Source organism: Rhamphochromis sp. 'chilingali' (assembly GCF_963969265.1).
Source record: "Rhamphochromis sp. 'chilingali' genome assembly, chromosome: 2".
NCBI classification, from domain to species: Eukaryota; Metazoa; Chordata; class Actinopteri; order Cichliformes; family Cichlidae; genus Rhamphochromis; species Rhamphochromis sp. 'chilingali'.
The window spans coordinates 14981354-15002270 of record NC_137930.1 but is presented as its reverse complement, the minus strand read 5'-3'; the positions used below and the strand labels follow the sequence as shown (position 1 = coordinate 15002270).

General features: G+C 38.8%; 2 protein-coding genes across 10 annotated transcripts in view; both read left to right on the top strand.

The window, feature by feature from the left end:
- Positions 1–4947, top strand: part of erbin (erbb2 interacting protein) — a 49248-nt gene extending 44301 nt beyond the window's left edge. For 2 of the 3 annotated variants that reach the window (XM_080869640.1, XM_080869639.1), the window contains exons 21-26: positions 215–358; positions 2092–2148; positions 2315–2482; positions 3238–3330; positions 3434–3508; positions 3603–4947. In XM_080869640.1, coding sequence (XP_080725766.1) covers positions 215–358; positions 2092–2148; positions 2315–2482; positions 3238–3330; positions 3434–3508; positions 3603–3710 — 645 coding nt within the window. In that variant the 3' untranslated portion in view covers positions 3711–4947. The remainder of the gene's footprint in view (positions 1–214; positions 359–2091; positions 2149–2314; positions 2483–3237; positions 3331–3433; positions 3509–3602) is intronic. The other variant, XM_080869641.1, reaches the window with a different exon arrangement.
- Positions 4948–9922: 4975 nt separating this feature from the next.
- Positions 9923–20201, top strand: srek1 (splicing regulatory glutamine/lysine-rich protein 1). 7 transcript variants are annotated; one of them, XM_080866324.1, is made up of 11 exons: positions 9923–10204; positions 10380–10513; positions 12679–12794; positions 14167–14313; positions 14764–14942; positions 15027–15157; positions 15248–15359; positions 15448–15552; positions 15914–15985; positions 16098–16212; positions 17747–20201. In XM_080866324.1, exons 1-11 carry the CDS (start codon positions 10077–10079, stop codon positions 17897–17899), a joined length of 1392 nt encoding a protein of 463 aa, XP_080722450.1. In that variant the 5' UTR covers positions 9923–10076; the 3' UTR covers positions 17900–20201. The 7 variants fall into 7 exon arrangements, with proteins under 7 accessions (XP_080722450.1, XP_080722449.1, XP_080722448.1 ...); XM_080866323.1 differs by having other exon boundaries at positions 15445–15552; XM_080866322.1 differs by having other exon boundaries at positions 9924–10204; positions 15902–15985.
- The last annotated feature ends 716 nt before the right edge of the window (positions 20202–20917 follow it).

Below are 20917 nucleotides of genomic sequence, written 5' to 3'. Positions count from 1 at the left end.
TGCTGAAACAAACCAAAACCTAAATGTTTGTGTGAATCAGCTATTTAGGTGTAGCCTACTAACCCAGCTATATGCAAACTATACGTGATTCACTGCATGTTTGTCTGTATATGCTTTAAACCTCTTTGTTGTGTTTTTTTATTATGTCATCACTCATTTGGTGCATTGCATGGCCACCACTGACTTGTTGGTGCTGGATGTTCCGTGTCATCAGAACGCGCTGTCTCGCTCCTATAATTCCAATAACGATCCGCTGAGCTGGTCTCACTACGGCAGCTGTAGGGATATGCATGCCAGCCAAGGGTCCCTGGTCTTTAGTGTCAGGGACGGACAGCCCTACGGAGCTCTGGGCTTCTGTGTGAGTACTGTCAACTCGTAGATCGCTCCTGCAGCTCATACTAAAGCCAGGGTATCCAGTTCCTGCAAGTTTCACATCCTTTACAAGAGAAGGAAATGTCTGTTTCCTTCTCTCGCCAATGTTGAAGTGATCACAGATGCTCGGAAGCCATGTTTCACTTGTCCTTTTATAGGCAAGGGAAAATATCATTCCCAACATATGATTTTCATGACCATGATCTCTGTTAGTGCCTAAAATATCAGAGTGAAACATGGATGAATTCTGGTTTTTGTGTTGTTTTTTGTGGTTAAATACAAGTAGAGCTGTTTAAAAGGGGTCTCCTTCTTTATTTGTACCATCATTAGTTGGTTTACTTGGTTTCTCATTTAGAAACTTTACTACATCTGTGGTAGAATGAGATTAGTATAATTTCATACTGAATTTTGATAAAAATTATTTGGAAGTAATCAAAGGTGAAACTGCTTCCTAACAAAATTTAGAGGCTGTGTGAGGAAAAAAATATCGGACAACATGAAAACAAACTTTGTTTTGTTCTCTCTAAGAAAAGTCTACTTTCATTTATTCATGAATATTAAGTATGGTACAAAGCAGCTCCTTTTAAACCTACCAGGCTCTTGTACATCAGAATCAATATCGCCGTGCGTCATCTGTCTTCCTTGTTGCTCTTGCATTTCACAAACCATTCATTTTCTTCTCCTTTAATTGCACTTCAAATGCTGCTTTTGCTCGTCTGCCACCTTCTTCAATCCAAACTTTTGATCACTTCAGAATCGCTTCATAACCTCTCATGGTGTGTGTGTGGGGGGATGAAAGCTATGTTTGTGGAAGGTAAGTAGTCAATGTGTGTGTCTAAATGATTTAGAAAGGGGGTATTAGATCTGTAGAGGCAAAACTAAAGCTGTCTGAGAGTGTTGTGTAACCACTTTACTGCTTAACATTCAAGATTCATCTCATCTCCTGGTGGCTAATGTTCCAAATTATATTCTGCTTGGTGTTTAAATAGAAGCTATGCAGACTTTAATCTCAGTTTTTCGTGTCTTAGTTGGTGTGTTGATCGCTCTGTGGTGTCGTCTAAATCAACAGCTTGTGTGATCCCAGAGTCTCAGTAATCGATGTTTTTTGTTATCCTTGATTGCAAATGGGGTTAAAGTGGGCAAGTCCCTAATGGTGTCCCAGCACCTTAAATCCAATAGGCATGTCCTTCCAGCTGACTGCATGGAGATACTTGCTCAAGAAGAAAACAATGACATCCCTCCTACACCTTCGACACATCCTTTTTTCTTCCCATCCTTGTGATGTGTTCAGGGTGCAGATGTAAAGTTGTGGCCAAGGTACTTTAGCGTCTAGTAAGTCATGTAGAAGAAGAGTGTGCATAAATGGACGGGCTGGGGGGGGGGGCGGCATGCTAGTGTGGACAAGAGAGGAAGATGAAATATTATTTTCAAAGGTAAGGACTGCTCAGCAAGTGAAATTTTATAAGCTAAAAATTGGAATTTTACTTGTCATTTTCTAAAATCATAATTTTGATCCAGTTGATCAGTGTGTACACACAAAGAAATCAGCTGGAGCTCACAGAGCTAAAGTAAGTCTTTCTACCATGCTGCACGGCTGCTGCACCCAATCTTAGGGTTTCCACTTTTGCCAAATCTCCACTTTAACCCCTGGTTGCAAATCGATTTCAGTGGATTGAGGTTGAGTGCAATGTTGGTAATCGTTCCTTTCTTCCCATCCAGGATGATGTTTTTGGTCCCCAAGGGCTGCAAAACTACACTTTGGACCCTGCCAGAAAAGTAAGTCTACTACCGCCAGACTGTGGTTAGCAAATACAAGTTTGTTTAGAGTAAACAAGATGTTATGCATCTTCTATTCATCCAAACTGATAGTTTTGCTACAAGGGAATTAGGGATAGAAATTCCAAGCAATAAAACCTGCTGATTGTGTGTGATTATTTCTTAGGTGCCTTTGATGAATGGTCAGATGGGTCCTTCGGCTCGTCCTCCGATGAGCCAGTCGTCCATGGCACGTCACCCTTCCAGAGAGCAGCTCATCGATTACCTGATGCTCAAAGTCTCCCAGCAGCCCCAGGGGCCTTCACGAATTCCACTTGAACCCATCCAACAAGAGGTGAAGGATGGATTATTACTCAAAGAAATATGCGATTCAGTATTTAAGGGAATGACGTATTTTCTTAGAGAAGCCTCTTTCCATTAGCTGAGGTGTTGTCATTATGCCTCATCGTGACTGGCCCAGACATTTAAGAATATCAGACCGATTTGATGACTGGCTAAATTCCATATTGAGCTTGTGCCAGCCCCTTTTTTTTGCAACTTACACTGCTGTTCCAAGTTAAGCTTGTTCCTACTCCCACAAGTCTGAACTTGGCGTTCTCAACCAGAGACGGTCCAGTAAAAATCCAACTGCCTCAGGTTATCGTTTCAGTTTTATTTAGTTTCTCCTTCATCCTTTGTGGTAAACTAAGCTAACCGCTAGCTGCCTGCTGAATTGCATTAAATAGGCCAGATGTTATTACACTCAAAGAGTCTATGTTAACCTTTTTAGCATATTGCAGTTGATGTGGTCTGAAAGTGACCTAGACTTCTGCACCTCCTCTGAGCTGTGATGGTAGACTCTGACTGTACTCGTCTGGTGGTTTCATTAGTTCTTCCCCTGCCACTTGAAATTAGTTCAATGTTCGCTGACATTGAGAACCTGATATTCTTGTTCACGCCAACGGAATTTTAGTAGCTTTCTTTCGTTTACATTTATCGTAGCTGACACTTTAAGTCGAGAAAACTTTCTCCTTTAATTTTACGACTAATGTCAATATATTGTATCGTAAGAGTGATCATGCGTAATGAAAGTGTGTGGGTGTGTTTCAGATCCGTGTGAAAGTGGAGAAGAATCCTGAGCTGGGTTTCAGTATATCAGGAGGAATCGGAGGCCGGGGAAACCCCTTTCGTCCTGATGACAATGTAAATTAATACCTTGATTTTTTTTTTTTTTTTTTTTTTGTCCCCCTCTTGCAAAGAAGTCAGTTCTTTTCTAAGATTGTATATCTTATTGTTATAATTTCAGGGTATATTTGTAACAAGGGTTCAACCTGAAGGACCGGCATCAAAAATTCTTCAGCCTGGGGATAAAATCATCCAGGTACTCTGCTGTCTGTAGGAATCAGTGTTTTGAGATTAATGTCTTTGGAATATTAACCAATAATCTAATCTACCGTTTTCTTCTCCCTCCTCAGGCAAACGGATATAGCTTTGTAAATATCGATCACGGGAACGCAGTGTCCCTTCTGAAGACTTTTCCAAACACTGTGGACTTGATTATCGTAAGAGGAATCCAAGCATAGACTGAAACTGACCTCAAATAGAGTGTGACATATGGGAGAAGAACTGAAAAGCATACGTTGACTTGTCATATTTTTGTACTCAGAAACTGATCCATTGCTACCTATCGGGACTATTTATAGTAGAGATCATGGGAGCCTTGATTAAATGGGGAAAAAACCACTGAATGTAGTGGATCAAAGTGAGACAGCAGAAGAACATCTGCAAGTACGAGTCCGAGTCCTCAAAAGGCCATCACTGTGGAATATATATACATATATATATATTCTTTTTTTTTTTTACAAAAGAAGCTGAAGATATGACGTCACTTACTGTGGTCTCTGTACAGGTCATCTTTTTTTTTTTTTTTTTTTTAAACCCCAAAACTCGTCATGAGTGGATCAGGAGTTTGATTTCACTTCTGCAGATGGATATTAATCTGACCACTAGGGGGCAGAGCTCCTTCTTTTCTGCCATCCAGTTTGCCTTTTTTCTTTTCTTTCTTTTTATTTAAGATGTTGAAACCATTTTCCAGTCTGCTTGCGATCTTAACTGGAGGACAGTGTTACGTGCTTGCTATGTAGAGACGAATGTGGATCAAGGAGGCGTTTGGCTTTGTTTTTTGTGGGAGAGATGCCCCCCACCCCCCATCCCGTTTTTATTTTGTTCTTGCAAGATCAAACAGTTTGCTTCCACAAACCTGCGAATCTCCACCATCATACAGACACTTCACTATTTCAGCTCATCCCTGACCTCATCACTCCAACTGGGCATATCACATTGCCACATTGGATTGTGGAAATCTGCAATATAAATGGAGCTGAAGAAATGCACCCTGCATGCGATCACATAATGGGACAGGAAATTGAAGGCATATAATAGTTGGGTTTGGTTAATCTGCTTTGCTAGTCTTTCATTTAAAATACAGAAAAACACAGATTATTGGGAAATATTCATATTTGGTTAGTAGGTAGATTGCTGCAGATGGATACATCGAAGTTGTTTCCTTGTTTTTAGGTGCATTTCTCGAATCATGAGAGCTGTTTGACTCTGAGGACGATGTGGCGGTTATGCTAGTTTAACCAAAGCAAGTTTAGAAACCGTGGACAGACGGTAAAGAAAAGCAGGAGGTATCTTAAGAGAGACTTGAGTCATGTTTTTAATTTTTATTTTTAGGGGCTTCCTCTTTCAGGCAGCCGACAGTGAGCTGAGAGGGTTTCAACATCTGGCAGTTTTATTATAATTTTTTTTTTTTTTTTTTTTTTTTATAAATGGACCATAGGTTGCCTTGTGTGTCTATAAAAATGTTTAGCCATTGTTTTAATCACCTTTTTGTTTTGGGGATTTTCTTCGCTGTACAGAGAATAGATTTAGGAGAAACCAGTTGTCAAGTGCCATAGACCTTGAACTGTTTGAACAGGGTGGTGGGGGGACCTTTGACGCCAGAACCCAAGCAATACTCACATATTCACAACCTCCTGAGTACGTTTGCAGCATAATGGCTTAGAAGCAATATTTAAAGCCTTTATTTTCATTCACACAAAACAAATCTTCTTTTTTTTAAACAACACAACCTTTTAGTATTCCCTGATGATTTTACATGATTTTTTATATTGTGAAAAGAATCTTTTTGTAATGAAATGGCACAGGAAATAAATATATGGTAGTGTTTCAAAAAAGATTAAAAAAAACAAACAAAAACTCTGCGTTGTGTAAGAGCAGGTTTTAGCGTGTGTTGCGTAGCATACCGTGTCTTCTAATGTTTTAATGTAGGTCGAAACATTTGTAATGTTCGTCACCGAAGGAAAATTGTGGTTTTTAAAGCATTGTCGTCAGCGTAAAAAACTAGACTCTGATTGGGACAGTGAATGCCTCATTTGCAGCCGCACATTTGTGACCACTGAGTTGTACAATATAAATTGCATTTTAACAATGTTCTTGTTCTTGTTTGAACAAGAAGCATCCCCTCGACTCACGACGGCCGATTAGATTAGGAGTCGTCTGCTGGGCTCTTCTTGTACGTGGCAACAGTGGGAAAGTATTTGATTCATGTGGCACTGACAAACCAAAATGACAACACTGTGGAAATTGACGACATTTTTATCCCTTTTAATAAAATAATATTTAGAATATCACGCTGATCTAAATGAAGCTGTACCATTTTAGTTTTTAAATTCAGTCTAGTTTGGGCAACTTTTGTTTTCAGGAAAGTGACAACATAATGTGCTTCTGACATTTTTAGTTTCTCACAACCTGTTTTTTGTTTTCACACTGAGATTATTGATTTTATTTGTTTTAATTTTGTGGGTTGTTTTCTGTACTGTCTCTGACTTTTAATGGGAAATGGTTAATGGTCACTTTATACTCATGGCAAAAAATAAAAAATAAAGTCTGACATTGTAGACAATCTAGGGAGATCAAGCTTGTTTTCATGCTTTCTTCATCCATGTTGGTTTGTTTCTCACGCTCCCGTTTTATTTATTTAGCAGCCTTCTTTGGATTTCAGACCTTCCTAATCAAACTGTAAATACCCTTAAAAAGTTTTAGAAAAGAGGTCATAATGGCATTAGTGACTTGCGATTGTAAAACCAGCAATAAATTGCAATTCAGAGGCACCAGTTTTAATGTATAGCTACTCTTTCTAAATGGTCACGGTGAGATGATGATCATGACGATGATTGATATGCATTTATCCAACATTCCAGATTTTGTACATAATTACCTGTTTCTGAAGTAACCTGTGGAAAATAAACTAATGCTGTTTAACACAGATTTTTGTGTCATTTTCTTTTATTATACTGTGGGTTTATATAAAAGGATGAATGCAAAACTAGGATTAGATTAACTGGATCACTACATAAATAACAGACTGTACTGTTAAGTTTTTGGGGAGTAATTTTGCCTCCGTTTAAAATCCACTGGGATGGTAAACAATCGGTATCATTAAAGTACAGACCTTTGGCTTACATTGAGTAGGTGTAACAAAAGTATTGATTGCATTGCCTGACATTTTTAGTGCAAGTCCAACGTAACTAATAACTTCTTTTTTTTGTAGTCAGTGCTCCATTTTCAAAAGGCTCAGAAGTAATTGGATAGTTGATAAACTGCTTCATGGCCACATGAGGCTCATTATTTAATGACAAATTAAGCAGATAAAAGTTTAAGTTGATTCCATTTGTTGAACTTGTATCTGACAACTCTTGGTAAATGGACTGGTTCTTGTATAGCGCTTTACACAACTTACCTCATACATACAAGCACTTTTCTTCCTATGCTCTATGTAAGTGCTTCTATCTACCATTCACACGCATTCATAATCTGATAGATTCATCTGTGAGCAACTTGGGGTTAGTATGTTGCCCAATATTTGGCATGCAGACTGGAGCAGACAAGGATGGAACCACCACCTTTCCAATCAGTAGGTGACCTGCTCTAGCACCTAAGCTACAGCCACCCCACCCACTCAATATGGGGTCCAAAGAGATACCTATACAAGTGAAGGAGGCCATCTTTAGACCAAAAAACCTAACAGAATTTTTTTTTGTTACTTTATTAAAACTGAGAAATGCACTGGCCAGAAAGACCACCGAAGACACCTGGTTACAATCGAAAACAAGAAGGTCCGATTAGATTTTGTAAGAAAGCATCTAAAAGAGTCAGCACAGTTCTGGAAACTGTTCTTTGGATAGATGAAAACAACATAACTTGTACCAGAATGATGGGAAGAGCTCATGATCCAAAGAAGATCACATCATCTAGCAGAGCGGCTGTTTGCTGATGATGTGACTGCTGACACAAGCAGCAGGATCAAGTTGCAAAACTAGTGGGATGGCAGCACAAGCCAGGATTTTCCCATTCAAAGCCGCTTCAGTGACCGAGCGTGTCACCAAATGTCGGCACAGTATAGCATGCTTTCCAGTAACTGAAGGCAGCTGCAGTAAGAGCCTGGCAGCATCTCAAGGGAGGATGTGGCAAAATCTGTGGCTTCTACACTTCAGGATTTTTATCCAAGTATTAAAAACAATCTTTATATTAAAAATGATGTCAAAGTTGTCCTCTGGGTGCAGTGTATCAAAGTGTCATCCATAAAGAGTCAATGTAGATTTTTTTGTAAAAGCCATTGAATTAACGGTAAAAATCTGCAGTTCACTCACATCTTGACTGTGGACCTCACTGTACAGTATAAATACATGTGTGTGTGTGTGTGTGTGTGTGTGCGGACCTCACACGTCATGTCAATTACACACACAATGACATAAATATATGCTTCTTTAATGCTTTTGTACAGATATAGATTCGGACTTCATGAAAACAAAATTGCCAAACGTATATTTTTTGAAGGTTATGTTTTTGATTGCACTTGGGTGCATTAATGTCTTTAAACACAATAGCTCGAAAAGTTTTTAATGAATTCTGAAGATGTATACAATCACACTATCTGCATTTAAGTTGTGTTTCAAACGTTTAACTTCATCTGTTACCCAGTGGATACTAATATTCAGTACTTTCTAATTTAATTATTGCTGTGGCGATCTCGGCACAATATTCGACATAATTTCATTAGGGATAAAGTATTCTGATTGTGGTTATAGAATATTTTGAGAAGCCCTGGCTTCACTGAGAAAGTTGAAAAATGGAAATACAAATTTCAGTCGTTCAGTATGTACAGAGATGCTATGACGTTTGGTTTAAAGATGGTGGAATTTAAAATGTTTCGATTTTCACTGGGAGTGACCAGAATGGACAGATTTAGAAATGAGTACATCAGAGGGACGGCTCAGTTTGGAGAAAACGTTAGAGAGACTCGGCTGACGTGGTTTGGACGTGTGTAGAGGAGGGATTGTGGATATGCTGGACAAGAGATGTTGAAAATGGAGCTGTCAGGCGGGAGTAAAAAAGGAAGACCTCGGAGGAGGTTCACTGATGTAGAGAAGGAGGGCATGGAGAGGGTTGGTGTGACAGAAAAGTATGCTAGGAAAAGGTTGTGAAGGAGGCAGGTGATCCACTGTGGTGACCCCTTAAGGAAGCATCCAGAAGAAGAAGAAGAAAAAGATAAATGAGTAACTAACTAACATGGACACATACATTCAAATTTGTTGGCTGTATTAACCCTTGTATGGTGTTCGGGTCTGTGAGACCCGTGTTCAGTTTTTTTCAAAAGAAAAATTAAACAATTAATTATTTTTTCACGTGTAAATGTGTTGTGTCTTTCCACTCACTCCACTTGATTATAACTGATTTATTTATAACATTTTATATAAAAGAAAAACGAGAAGCACATTAATTCATAAATGTGATCTAACAAAGGTAAAGGGAAAAAATTAACCATGTTTGCTGTTCATATGTCTTGTAATTGGGATGAAGTAAACATCTGTTGAGTAATTTAACATAAAATTGTTTGATAGTGTTAATTTGGAAAGCCAAAACTCTAGCGGGTCCACCAGACCCATGAACACTGGCTGAGTAACAAAAATACGAACACCACACAAGGGTTAAGTAAATGTCATAGTCTCATGTTATTGAAGTGACCCATGAACTTCACTAAAGTCTATAAGTCCTGTCGATGACCAAGTCATTGTGATATATATTCTGCTTGGCCCTAAATATTTTATTCCTGTGGATGAATAACTTGAGCATATCAGATCCAACATGCTGTGCTACTTCCACTTTGAAGATCAGTTGCTTGATTCCTTTTCTTCTTTTCACAGCCTGCAAGGTTTAATTTTCCTAGGTACAATTATGCTAAAAATTGTTATCATTGACATTTACTTTATTTATTGAGGTGAGCAATAAAAGTTAATTTTGAACCAGGCCAGTATTGTCCTAAAATAGTGACTTCTATATATAATCTCTTATACTGGTAACTATAATCAAAAGGATTTGCGAAGGGCTTACATATAAATGACAGATAAAACCTAAAAAGACCTGTTTTTGCAACTATCTTTAAGATTATTTTATATTTTATCATTATTATGCATTATTTACCTATATTAGAATCAATCCTGTCCTTTTTGGCCACTTAAAATATCTTAATAGGACTGTAATGTTATATTCCTTGCGATTTCTGCTACCTTCTTCGCCAGTTGACAGAAATGACTAATGTTTTTTTTTTCCTGGCTTGATATCGACCATGAGCGATATGGCCAACGAATCATTTTAAACTGATTAAATGCATTGTACCATACAATGCACCAGGGGGCGGTAGCGGACCTCAAAGCGTACTGTTCACTCCTGTTGGGAATAAAGAGGAAGAACCCCTGTCGCTCCGCCTTCTTGGATGCTCTGTGTATTTAACACAGTAGGGTAACTGAAAAATAAAAATAATTTTAATTTTTTAAAAAAAAAAACAAAAAACGTTATTTATTGCGTCGCGTTTAGTAGTTTGCATAATGAGCGGGATACCGGGGACACCCGTCGTCCAGATAACCAACCTGTCCTCGGCCGTGAGCAGCGAGCAGATGCGCACTCTCTTCGGTTTCCTGGGAGACATCGAGGAGTTGCGGCTCTACCCGCCCGAGTAAGAGCAGTCTGCCTCGGCATGGCTAGTCAAGCAACTCTGCGGACCTGCGGCCTTGTCGCGGTTCTTAAATTATAAACTAAAAAGTCCCAGATGAAACAAAATGAAATGACTAACCCGCGTTCCCACGCTTCTTTCTCTCCTTTCTTTTCCTTTTCCCTTTTTTTGTTTACAGCAACGCCCCCCTCTCTTTCTCGTCCAAAGTGTGCTACATAAAGTACCGAGACCCCTCCAGTGTTGGTGTGGCGCAACATCTCACTAATACTGTGTTTATTGACAGAGCTTTGATAGTAGTACCATGTGCGGAAGGTGAGTGCAGGCCTTTACGTTTAAAGAAACAACCTTGACTTTGTTATGACCTCCTTCCTCTGAATTCAGTTGTTGTGGTTGAATTCTGGGTTATTTTTATGTAATTGTGATTATTTTATTTTATTTTTTTAACCCACATGAAAAATTGTCGAGTTGTGCCACTGGTTAGGTCTTTTTTTTTTTTTAACTGTTTGTGTACAATTATTTGGTACAGGTTAGTGGTTGTATCGCCACAGCATTTACAAAAAAAGAAATTCCCATAGCACCGAGCTAGGGTCTCTTGTTTGGTTTCACAAAATGGTTTCCACACAGGCCATTAAAGCTAGGTTGAATGTTTTTGAAGCTGAATCCACACTATAAACACTGGACTGCCTGCAGAAAATAGTTTTATGCATATTTTAAATATTGTTTGATGGATATTACTCAATAACTCACCCTTTTCTCTCTTCATTAAAAAAAAACATAGATACATATTTTTATTTGTTTTTGTTTCGGTGCTTCTTTTCATTAAATCTCCCTCCCTCTTTGGTGCCACTGTTGTTCCTTGTGTACAGTCAAAATGATATCACCTCTGACTTGATGCTTTTTGTCCACGTGACTTGGTGCTGGATGGCTACTGAGTTTATTAATTTGGTTTTGTATGTTTTTTCTGTGTGATTATGTGTGCATATCAGATGACTAGAGTGGCCCAGCTGTTACACTACTACACTAGCCTGAGTCAGGCATTGTTTTCCAAGCCACTATCCCCGATCGGGCCAACGCAGCCTTCAAGGGGGGAATGTGACCAGGAGAATAGCCCGCTGAACCTTCCAAGATGGACACCTTGTCTCTTTTTTTTTTTTTTTTTTTTTTTTTTTTTTTCCTTTTGAAATTTTTTTTCTTTTGGTTTGTTTCCTTTCATACTTTCCCATGTTGTCCACTCTCTACTGTCTCTATCCAGAATACTACAATATTGCTTATCTCTAGCGTTGTGTTTATATTTGTTATTTTGGTTTGTTGTTTTGATTATTGTCCAACCCCCCCACCCCCCTCTCTCTTTCCGCTACAGCTGCAGCTTGTGTGTGATTGAGTTCTGTCCAGGTTGCTACGGCATACCGATGGGGATGTGTGTCACACATGGGATGCTAGGAGGATCCCTAACACTTTACTCTCCTGTCCACTACGCCTCGTTGTAGTGAGGGGCTAGTCTTTGTGAAAAAGTGAGAGTCGGCAGTGAAAACTTTACCTCATCGGAGCATAAAATTCTTCAAGCTATAAGTGCACTTCACATCTGTAATTCAAGTGTGTTGTAAAAGGCAGCAGTTAGGGCTTTTTCCTCATATTCGTGCTCTACGACTCTAATGTGGATGTTTAGTATTTAGCAGTGAGTCAAACGCATTAATGCTTGGTGACATTAATGCTCCTTTTTTTCCCCTTCTAACATTAGAAGGGGAAATGTGTCATTTTTATGCTCAGTGCCACCAGCTATGATGTGATAAACCTGTAGCTGTTTTTTTTTTTTTATTAACTTCTGCAGCAAGGAAGCAGATTAGAATGCAGAGAGGGAAAAAAGAAAATTCTAATTAGGTGTTTTTTATAGCTAAGTTTTGGCTAACCTTTCCTACAGTTCTTAAAATTGTTGTTCTTTTCTGTATCTGATGTTCTGTGTGCTATTAGTGATGCAGCCATTGGGGTTGTCTTGTGTTGCACACCTTTCCGACACTCCGAAACGATCGCCCCCTCCCCCCACGGAAAAGCGTCCATGCTTGATATCGTATGGTTCATGACCAATATGTTTCCAGTACAGGTGACCCATACATCAAAGTGTTGACTCATTCTCTGCATTATTTTGTTTCTCCTTTCTTCCTTTCTTTATGTTTTTGAAAAGAGACCAAGGACAAAATAAGTTTTCTTTTTGTTTTTGAGAAAGTAAGGATTTTCATTGAGAATAATTCAGATTCACTGAGAGAAATGTTTTTTTTCTTTGTTTTATTTTTTTTAATAAAAGCAAAGTAAGGATGCTCGGTCTCCAGCATATCATGAGTAGACAGTAGAAGATTTGTAGGCTGTATGGGAAGTGTATGCTCTCTTTCTCTCTAGAGTACAGTGGGCTAATTGTGCAGACATAGAGGAGACAAAGAGGAGTTTTTCTATTGCCTTCACTAATATCTGCTTTTGTCCTGCAGGGAAAATCCCAGAAGAGGCCAAGGCTTTGTCACTTTTGGCACCTGCCACTCCAGTACCCAGTCTGATTCCTGGTGGGGGATTGCTGCCAATTCCTACTCCAGCTCCACTTCAGAATGTAAGTCTGGCCACTGTCATAATTCGTGTCTGCCTGTTATTCATGCAAGTAAATCATAATATACAGTTGCATGTCATCAGGTAGTGATTTAGGGAGTGCCTCATTCGGTTTTGCTTTGTGGTCTACTGGTGAAGCATCCATTTTCATTATCACACAGTAGCAGTCAAGAAGTCAGAATTTTGATTGAGATTAACACTAGGAAGTGTCATTTTGACCCCATCCTACAACAACAGCAGAGAGGACAAAGATGTCAAAGTTGTTATTTTTCATCTAATTTTAACTAAAATTGGACAATGCGAGTATTTCAGATTAATGGTTGGCGTGCCATGAAAATGTGAGAGGGTGGGGTTTATTTTACCAGAGTTGCATGATTTTTAAAATTTCACGAGGTCAGAATGATCATGTAAATCATGATCACGGTTTTACTTCGCACTGTTGAATAACTATTACCAACTGATGTTTAAAATGTGTGCTTCACCAATAGAACACAAAGCAAAAACAAATCAGGCACTCTCTAAATGATACGTCATGATACTTTCCCGCAGCGTGCAGCTTTAAGTTTCCTGAAATAATGTGGATGAGTAACTATGCTAAAAGACAGATGTGCAACATAATTCATATGTGGAGCCGAGTAGAAGAGCTTGTCTCCTGAAGCAGATCATCATCTGCTGTTTAGAAATACTTTGGCTTTACTGAAAACTCACCACAAACTGCAGGATAAAGAATGCATGACTTAAAGACAACAGCGCTGTGGTTGCTAACGTGGATCACCTGCAGTCGGATGTCCGTAAAAGCGAGCCTGTGCAAGGGTGCGATGGTGTGGCTAACAATGCATTGAAATCGCCAATTTGATGTCATTCTGTGTGGTCAAACATGTGAACTAAACATCGTAGAGTCACCGCGGATTTAAGAAAATAGTAAATGGAACAATAATTGCACGTGTGAATAATGGCTCTCTGGTCCAAAGTGTCAAAACCTTTGCAAAGGTGTTAATGTGATGATGATCTTAGTTTTAGTTTTAGTCACATCCTCCGTGTAGGAAACAGTAAATGGAGTTATTTTGTTTAAATGTGTTTCTAGGTGATACACTTAAGTCATGCTAACAAACACCTTTTGTTGTTTGCAAAGGTTAACTAACAGGAACTGTAGCAGTGGTTGATTTTGGTACTTTTATACTTTTACTGTATTTTATTTGTCTTTTGGGGGGCAAATTTTATTTTGCTGCAGATATTTGTACATTAGCAGAAATGTGGCACAGCATGGATGTGAAAGCAGCTTTAAGTTTACATGACAGTATAATAAAATGATCATGCCTTTCACCATAATCGTGCAGTACTAACAAAACCTGTGTCTTTGTTTCACACACCTGCAGCTGAACCTTCCCTTAGTGAATCGACTTCCAGCCAATCTCGACCCCTCGTCGTCAGTACTCGCCCAGCCGCCGCTCATGGGAAATGTGGATCCCTCAAAAATTGATGAGATCAGGAGGACAGTGTATGTTGGCAACTTGAACTCACAGGTAACACAAAAGTCTTCGTATATTTAAAGGCCATGTGACCTCATTCTACAGGCTCATGATAATATTATTACTTACTTGTTTGGGTTTGGCTTGTACCACCTTCACCATATTGAGGAAACTATAAGCTCAGTTGTAAAATTCTGGGCCAATACTGTTGTTTTAAACATCTGTGAAACATCTGTAAATTGATGACATGTACAGCCCCAGTTCTAAAAAAGTTGGTTTGCTTTTTTAAATGTAGATAAAAACAGAATGCAGTGATGAGTGCAGACATCCGAAGGTTAAGCAGAGAAAATAAAAATTAAGAAAAAGATGTGACAAAATCTGAGAGCATTGACAACAGTTTCTACCAATTAAATTGCCCAGTTCTAGGTTCAGCAGTTTTTAAAAAGCTTTGTATTTTGGGGCTTGTATGTTTCTTTAAACTGAGTTGATCTTTTCTTTCCGCAGACCACCACTGCAGAGCAGCTGTTGGAATTCTTTAAACAGGTGGGAGATGTGAAGTTTGTCCGAATGGCCGGAGATGAGACCCAGCCAACTCGTTTTGCCTTTGTAGAGTTTGTTGAGCAAGAGTCTGTTGCCAGAGCCCTCACATTAAATGGAGTCATGTTTGGAGACAGACCGCTGAAGTATGTATTTAGTTAAAATTGTAAAATGGGAAAATGCGTAAAATAACGTGGTTTTAAGAGCCGGTTGATACTTTTGTCTTTCAGGGTTAATCATTCCAATAACGCTATTGTGAAACCCCCAGAGCTGACGCCTCAGGCTGCTGCTAAAGAGTTAGAAAATGTGATGAAGAGGGTGCGTGAAGCACAGTCTACCATTGCTGCTGCCATTGAACCTGGTACGATATTTGGTCTTCCTGCATGAAGACTTGATTAAAGTTGCTGAAGTAATTGTCGTGTACTGAGATTACTGCTTGTTCCTCTCACAGAAACAAAGAAGCGTTCCTCCAGCCAGTCTCAAAGGTCACGGCGGTCACATTCACGTTCACGCTCCCGTTCACACTCAAAGGCACGCCGGAAAAGATCCCACTCAAAACACAGGTGACTGGCTTTTTTAGCATCAGGGTTTTAGTGTTGCGTTACAATTTAGTTGTTGACACTTTTCCCCTTTTGCTTCTGTTTGAAGCAGAACATCACAGAGGTTGCTGCCGGGCAGTGACTCACACAGTTCCCGAAGCAGTCACAGGAGACGCTCTCGCTCCAGAGACAGGAGACGCAGTCGGAGTCGCTCGAGGTATGCAGTGAGGCAAAAACCTCACTGATTTTTTTTTTTCTTCCCAAGAGTCTGAATGTCTTTGTTATACTGTCGTTTAGCTCAACAATGGGACCACCTACAACATACTCCTGGAATATTTCTGGATTATTACGTGTTTAATAATAACAATAATAAAAGAATCTGATCAGCTGTAATAAGACCTGTGATTCTTGCCTTTGGCAGTAGAGGGCACCAGATTCTTAATCTTCATATCTCCCTAAATTTGCTGCTGTTTGTATGTTATTGTGGTGCAAAAAAGGATGTTGATCGTTTAACTAAAATAAGATGTGTTATTTATAACACCTTTATCTCCATGCACTTAATAAAGTGTTGTTACCAGGGGGCACAAGCGCAGGAGTAAGGATCGGTCAAGAAGCCCTCGAAGGAAAGCCAAATCACCGTCACCAAAAAGGTAAATCCAACCATCTCATGCTGCCAAACATTTTTTGTAGGTAAGTTTTTTTACTGTGTTATACAATTGTAGGTTCAGTTATGTTTGCTTGAAGGTTGGTTCTTACTTTTAGAAGTAAAAGAGAGAAGAAGAGAGAACGCAGCAGGGACAGAAGGGACGGGTCCACGTCCAGAAAAAGGAGCCGCAAAGACGAGGACAGGATAAGGAGCAAAGCCAAGCCAGGGAAGGTATTACAGATTACGCTTCAGTCACAAATCTAATAATTTACAAATAAGGAATGACTCAGTTATGTGCACATTATGTTGCTTATACTTGGAGTTATCTAATTATTCCAGATCCATAGGCCTGGAAGCATTTAATAATACAACTTGCATGCACGAGCTTCGTCTTTCTGGTATGTGACATCAATCTTTTGCTGTATGGTTTAGTTCTCAGCACACTTTGGTTTGCAGATCACTCTGAAAGTCCCATTCTGAATAGTTTCTACCTCAAAAGTAGTGGCATTGTTGCATGTCATTCACACCAGCACAAGTGAATGTTTCCATTCGTCTCCAACTTGAGTATCAAACCACACGACTGTCCTACTTCTGAAGTTTACTACATAGATCCCCCAAATGATAGCCAAGAGATAAAAGGTGATTTAGATTTGTGACACTTGAGCCTTTCTGTTGATAACAATCTGAACATTTGTTTGACAAGTAACAGCCAAACAAATGTTCTCCTCAAAAACCACCATCATTTCTGCAAGACGAGCTGCAGCATCCGTATGGGTTTGTCACGTATTTTGGTTAACAGCTTTTTACATGAAACTGCAACCAGAATCAACACAGTCACTGTTAATTTAATATACAGTGAAGCTGGTACAAATATTGATTTAAAAAAGAAAAGAAAACTTGTTATAAAAATACAATGCATCTTGATTAACATTTCTGCTCTTCCTCCCTTTGACCTATGTGTTCCAAGTAACATCAGAGCTCTTAGCTCTGGTGCTGATTGCTGCAAAGTTACGCAAACCAGATTTAAACCAGTATTCCAGATGATATGCAGGCTGTTACAGGAGTGAAATATTGATTTTTAGCAAGCAGACATAATAACAAAAAGCACAAGAATCAGAATAGTTTAATGAAATTATTTATTTACAGTTGCTCCAAGACGATAAGAACAGTAACAGACTGAACTAAATGTAATATATTACAAAGTTACAAAATCTAAGAAACAGCTCTAATATATACGGAAAGCTCAATTATAAATATGCAGAATATTACAGAGATTAAATATATATGATTGACATTTTACTGTAAACTGTAAAACATTGTTATTTTCACTGTAGAGCATGTGCAAAAGGGTGTAATTATAGATGGAGTTGTATAGGGAGAGAGCCACAGGCAGGAATCATTTCTTGTGTCTTTCAGTGGTGCATTTGGGTAAATCAGTCTTTCACTGAGCATGCTCCTGTGGCTGTCCAGCATGTTGGGTGGGAGGTATTGTCCAAAATTGTCCTTATCTTGGACAACATGAGGGGATGCCTCAGCTTATTCCAGATACTAATTTTTATTATCAATTAGTATGAGATTAGGTACATATTTGTACTATAAGCTTAAGTACTTGATGTTTACAACTGTCAGATAAACTTCCTGTTTGAAAAAGATGGAAGTATCAAATAATTGTTAATGTGCACAGCATAGTTTTCCTGCACTTGAGCGTTTTTCTCTTTGAATATTTTTGTTGGTCAAAGTTGATCGTTCATTGTTGCCATTTCAGGCTGAAGCGAGGTATGTCAGAGAAGGAAAGGAAGAAAGTGACAGAGAAGGCTCAGCCACACCAAGTGAGGACATGACGTCATCACCCTGCGCCCAGCATAACGGCAGCTACAAGACTAACCACGAGGAGGAAGCATATGTTGGTGCAAAGTGACTTCAGCAACACCATGGACACTAATATTGTTCATCCAGGTATCTTATTGCCCATTGTGTACGTGCGTGAGTGTGTGTGTGTGTACGTGCGTGAGTGTGTGCGTGAGTGTGTACATACAGAAGCACTGAATGGCATCTTACTTTTTTTTCTTTCCTATTATCATCCCCTGACTGGTGACACACATGGCTCCTCTAAGTCAGCCTAATCTCACTATCAAACCTTAAGGGCAAGTGAGTGCTCAGCATCATAGAGAAGGCCACACTTTTTCTGCTTAGCTATTCCACTGACAACTTCTTCTTCTTCTTCTGCTTTTATGTCCTTATGGTATAGGTTCTTAAACTTTTGACAGCTAGTATAGTAGTACTGTAATGTTCCCGCATTTCCAGGAAGGTTGGTCACATTCCAGATACACAGATGAGGAATAGAGGTCATACTCATTTATCGATTCATTTAAAGCTAGATATGTTATTTGTGACTGTCACATATTTACATATTTATTAACTGTAAAGTTGAGTACTTCAAAAACGTTTTGAAGTAAAAATAAGCAGCAACAATCTGCAGCAGGAGTCAAATGTTTGTCTTAAATTGTTTAGTGAGGAACATAAAGGGTTCGTTGCATGCCTGTCCTGTGTGAGAGCCAGAGTGAAAGCAGGGTTCCCATAATCTGAATATTAAAAAAAAAAAAATAGCGTGAAATCCCATCTTAGACCCTCAACCTGAGTCTTTCTGTCATCATCATGTTGGTGTTGTTAAACAGGACATGGTGAGCAAGAAGGCGATGCAAGTAAGAAACTGAAGGTTACACTCCTACACTAGAGACTGGTTAATTAGAAGCTAGGCCTACCTTAAAGCAGCTAACTCTAATTCTTTTCCCCCACAGACTTGTACACAGTCTGGCTTGTTTTTCCCATTATTTTTAATGCGCTGGCTGTGGTCACACAATGGCTGTGCGAGAAACTTCCCATATTTGGTTTTTTTTTTTTGCCTTTTCACTAAGTGAAGCAATGGCACATTATATATGTGATGTTTCAGGAAATGGATAAACACAAAGTCCCTTAGAGGAATATTGAGTTTAAAATAACATTTCTGCTTATGCTGAAAAGTTCATTTGCCCCTTTGTATGTTGGTGAAGGAAAATGTGGGCTGTGATGTCAGTGAAGTTACCTTTAAGTCCCCTTTTTGCACCATATTTGTTTTATGGTCCGGGAACGGTTGCAACCTGCAAACTGCATTTTAATTTTATGGCTTGAAGTGGCATAGTGACAATGTTAAAGAACGGTGTTATCTTATGCTGTGAACAGTGAACTCATTTGGTTGTACATCATTGAATCACTTTTTTTATTTCTGGTTAGCAGTTGCAACAAGGTCACAAAGTATCACGTCCTGCTATTGTTCTAATACTGTGTGAGGAGAAAAAAAGTTATATACTGTTTTATACTGTATATAAGTCACATGCCTATACTGTAAAATAATGGTGATGTGCTATAAATGTCTGTCAGATGATGTTACTGGAGAAAGTGGGGCGATTAAAGTTCTCAGAAGCAGCCAAGAAGAGACTGAACAGGAAACGTCAAAGGTCCACAAACTGCATGTAAGCACATTAGGGCCAAAAAGTGCCTACACTAAGAAAAAATATGGAGACTTGTTTAGGATGTTGAAAACTATCGAGACATTATATTAAAGTTTTAGCTGTCCTCATTAATTCGTTACAGAGTATACTAATAATTAAGTAGACCTAGACCTATTTTTCTCAATTTTTACTATTTCAGTTTATTCGGTCGAGTGTTTGCAAGCTGGCCCCAGATTGAGATCTATGTGACTTTGTGTATGTGTGTTTTCTGTTTTTTGAACGTGTTTTTAAAAGGATACTTTATGGCTGTGTGTGGCCAAATTCCTCTTTGCTGGATTTTACAGACCTGATTTTATGATTGCTTGTATTTTGTTGTCCTGCCTTCTGCCTTTTTTTTTTTTCTTACTTTGTTTTTACAATTTAAAAAAACAAAACAAATCTTCAGTCTGAAGTGGTCATCTTAAAATGTAGTTTTAAAAATCCAAGTATTTCAGTATGTGAAGAATTTTATTTTTATAAACATTTCCCCACTTCTGAAGGTATATTATGTATAAACATGTTTGACGGTTCAGTCCATGAGGAGTGGTCCTTTGATGCTGGATTTTGGACTCTATGTAAAAGTGTGGTGCCACTGTTTTTGAAGAGCTTTCATGTATAAATCCTCTTAATTTCAAATCTAACAGTACATCCGTTTCCAAAAACACTCAATAAAAGAGATTTTTCATTGACTAATTTTGTTTGATTTTGTAACTTGGGCTTTGTGTTGACTGTGGTGCACCACCAGTTCTCGATATGGGCCCAGTTATATTATTATCTGTGCTTTGAAAGAGTAGCAACAATTCATATTTACGGATAACACTTTCACTCATCTGTGTGTGCGATATATGATCTGCCTTTAGAAATCTCTGTTAATTGAATAGTGTCTGACCAAAGTGAACACCTTGAGCTTCAACCATTTGTCTTCCGGTCAAACGTCTGACCTCTGCTGTGACATACCCCAACTTCAATGAGATAAAAAGGCACAAAATTTGTTAGACATTCATGCTCCTCAAAAGATGCCGGGCAAGAGAGCTCTTTATTTCCAAGTAAAAGTAATCTGTTCACATGATGAAAACCGCATAAGCCACAGTCATACCTTCCATTTATTGTGATTTATCAAAGGTCGGCATGGCTAAGACAAGCATTTCAAGTAACACCTTATGGTTGTAGACTGCTAAGCTTTGTTTAGGCTTTCTGCAAAAGGGTGACGTAAAGTAAGGTCTTCATTATGAGAACAGCCACTGATTGAACATTTCAGACCAGCTGACAATGAACAGCCTTCAAAAAGTTTGAAAATGTTTTTGTGTGTTAAACTGGTGAATGGTGCCTTTTTTCCCCATGACTTAAGGCCACAAGATTTTGCACAACTACCTCTATTCGGTCTTTAAGTGATGACGTCATGAATCCTG

What these genes read in the sequence shown, in the direction of transcription:
- srek1 (XM_080866321.1), top strand. Translation starts at nt 10,077, where the DNA reads ATGAGCGGGATACCGGGGACACCCGTCGTCCAGATAACCAACCTGTCC. An exon ending in TTTGGAGACAGACCGCTGAA is followed by an intron (nt 14,943 to 15,026) that starts GTATGTATTTAG and finishes TTTGTCTTTCAG; the next exon opens with GGTTAATCATTCCAATAACG. An exon ending in TGCTGCTGCCATTGAACCTG is followed by an intron (nt 15,158 to 15,247) that starts GTACGATATTTG and finishes TTCCTCTCACAG; the next exon opens with AAACAAAGAAGCGTTCCTCC.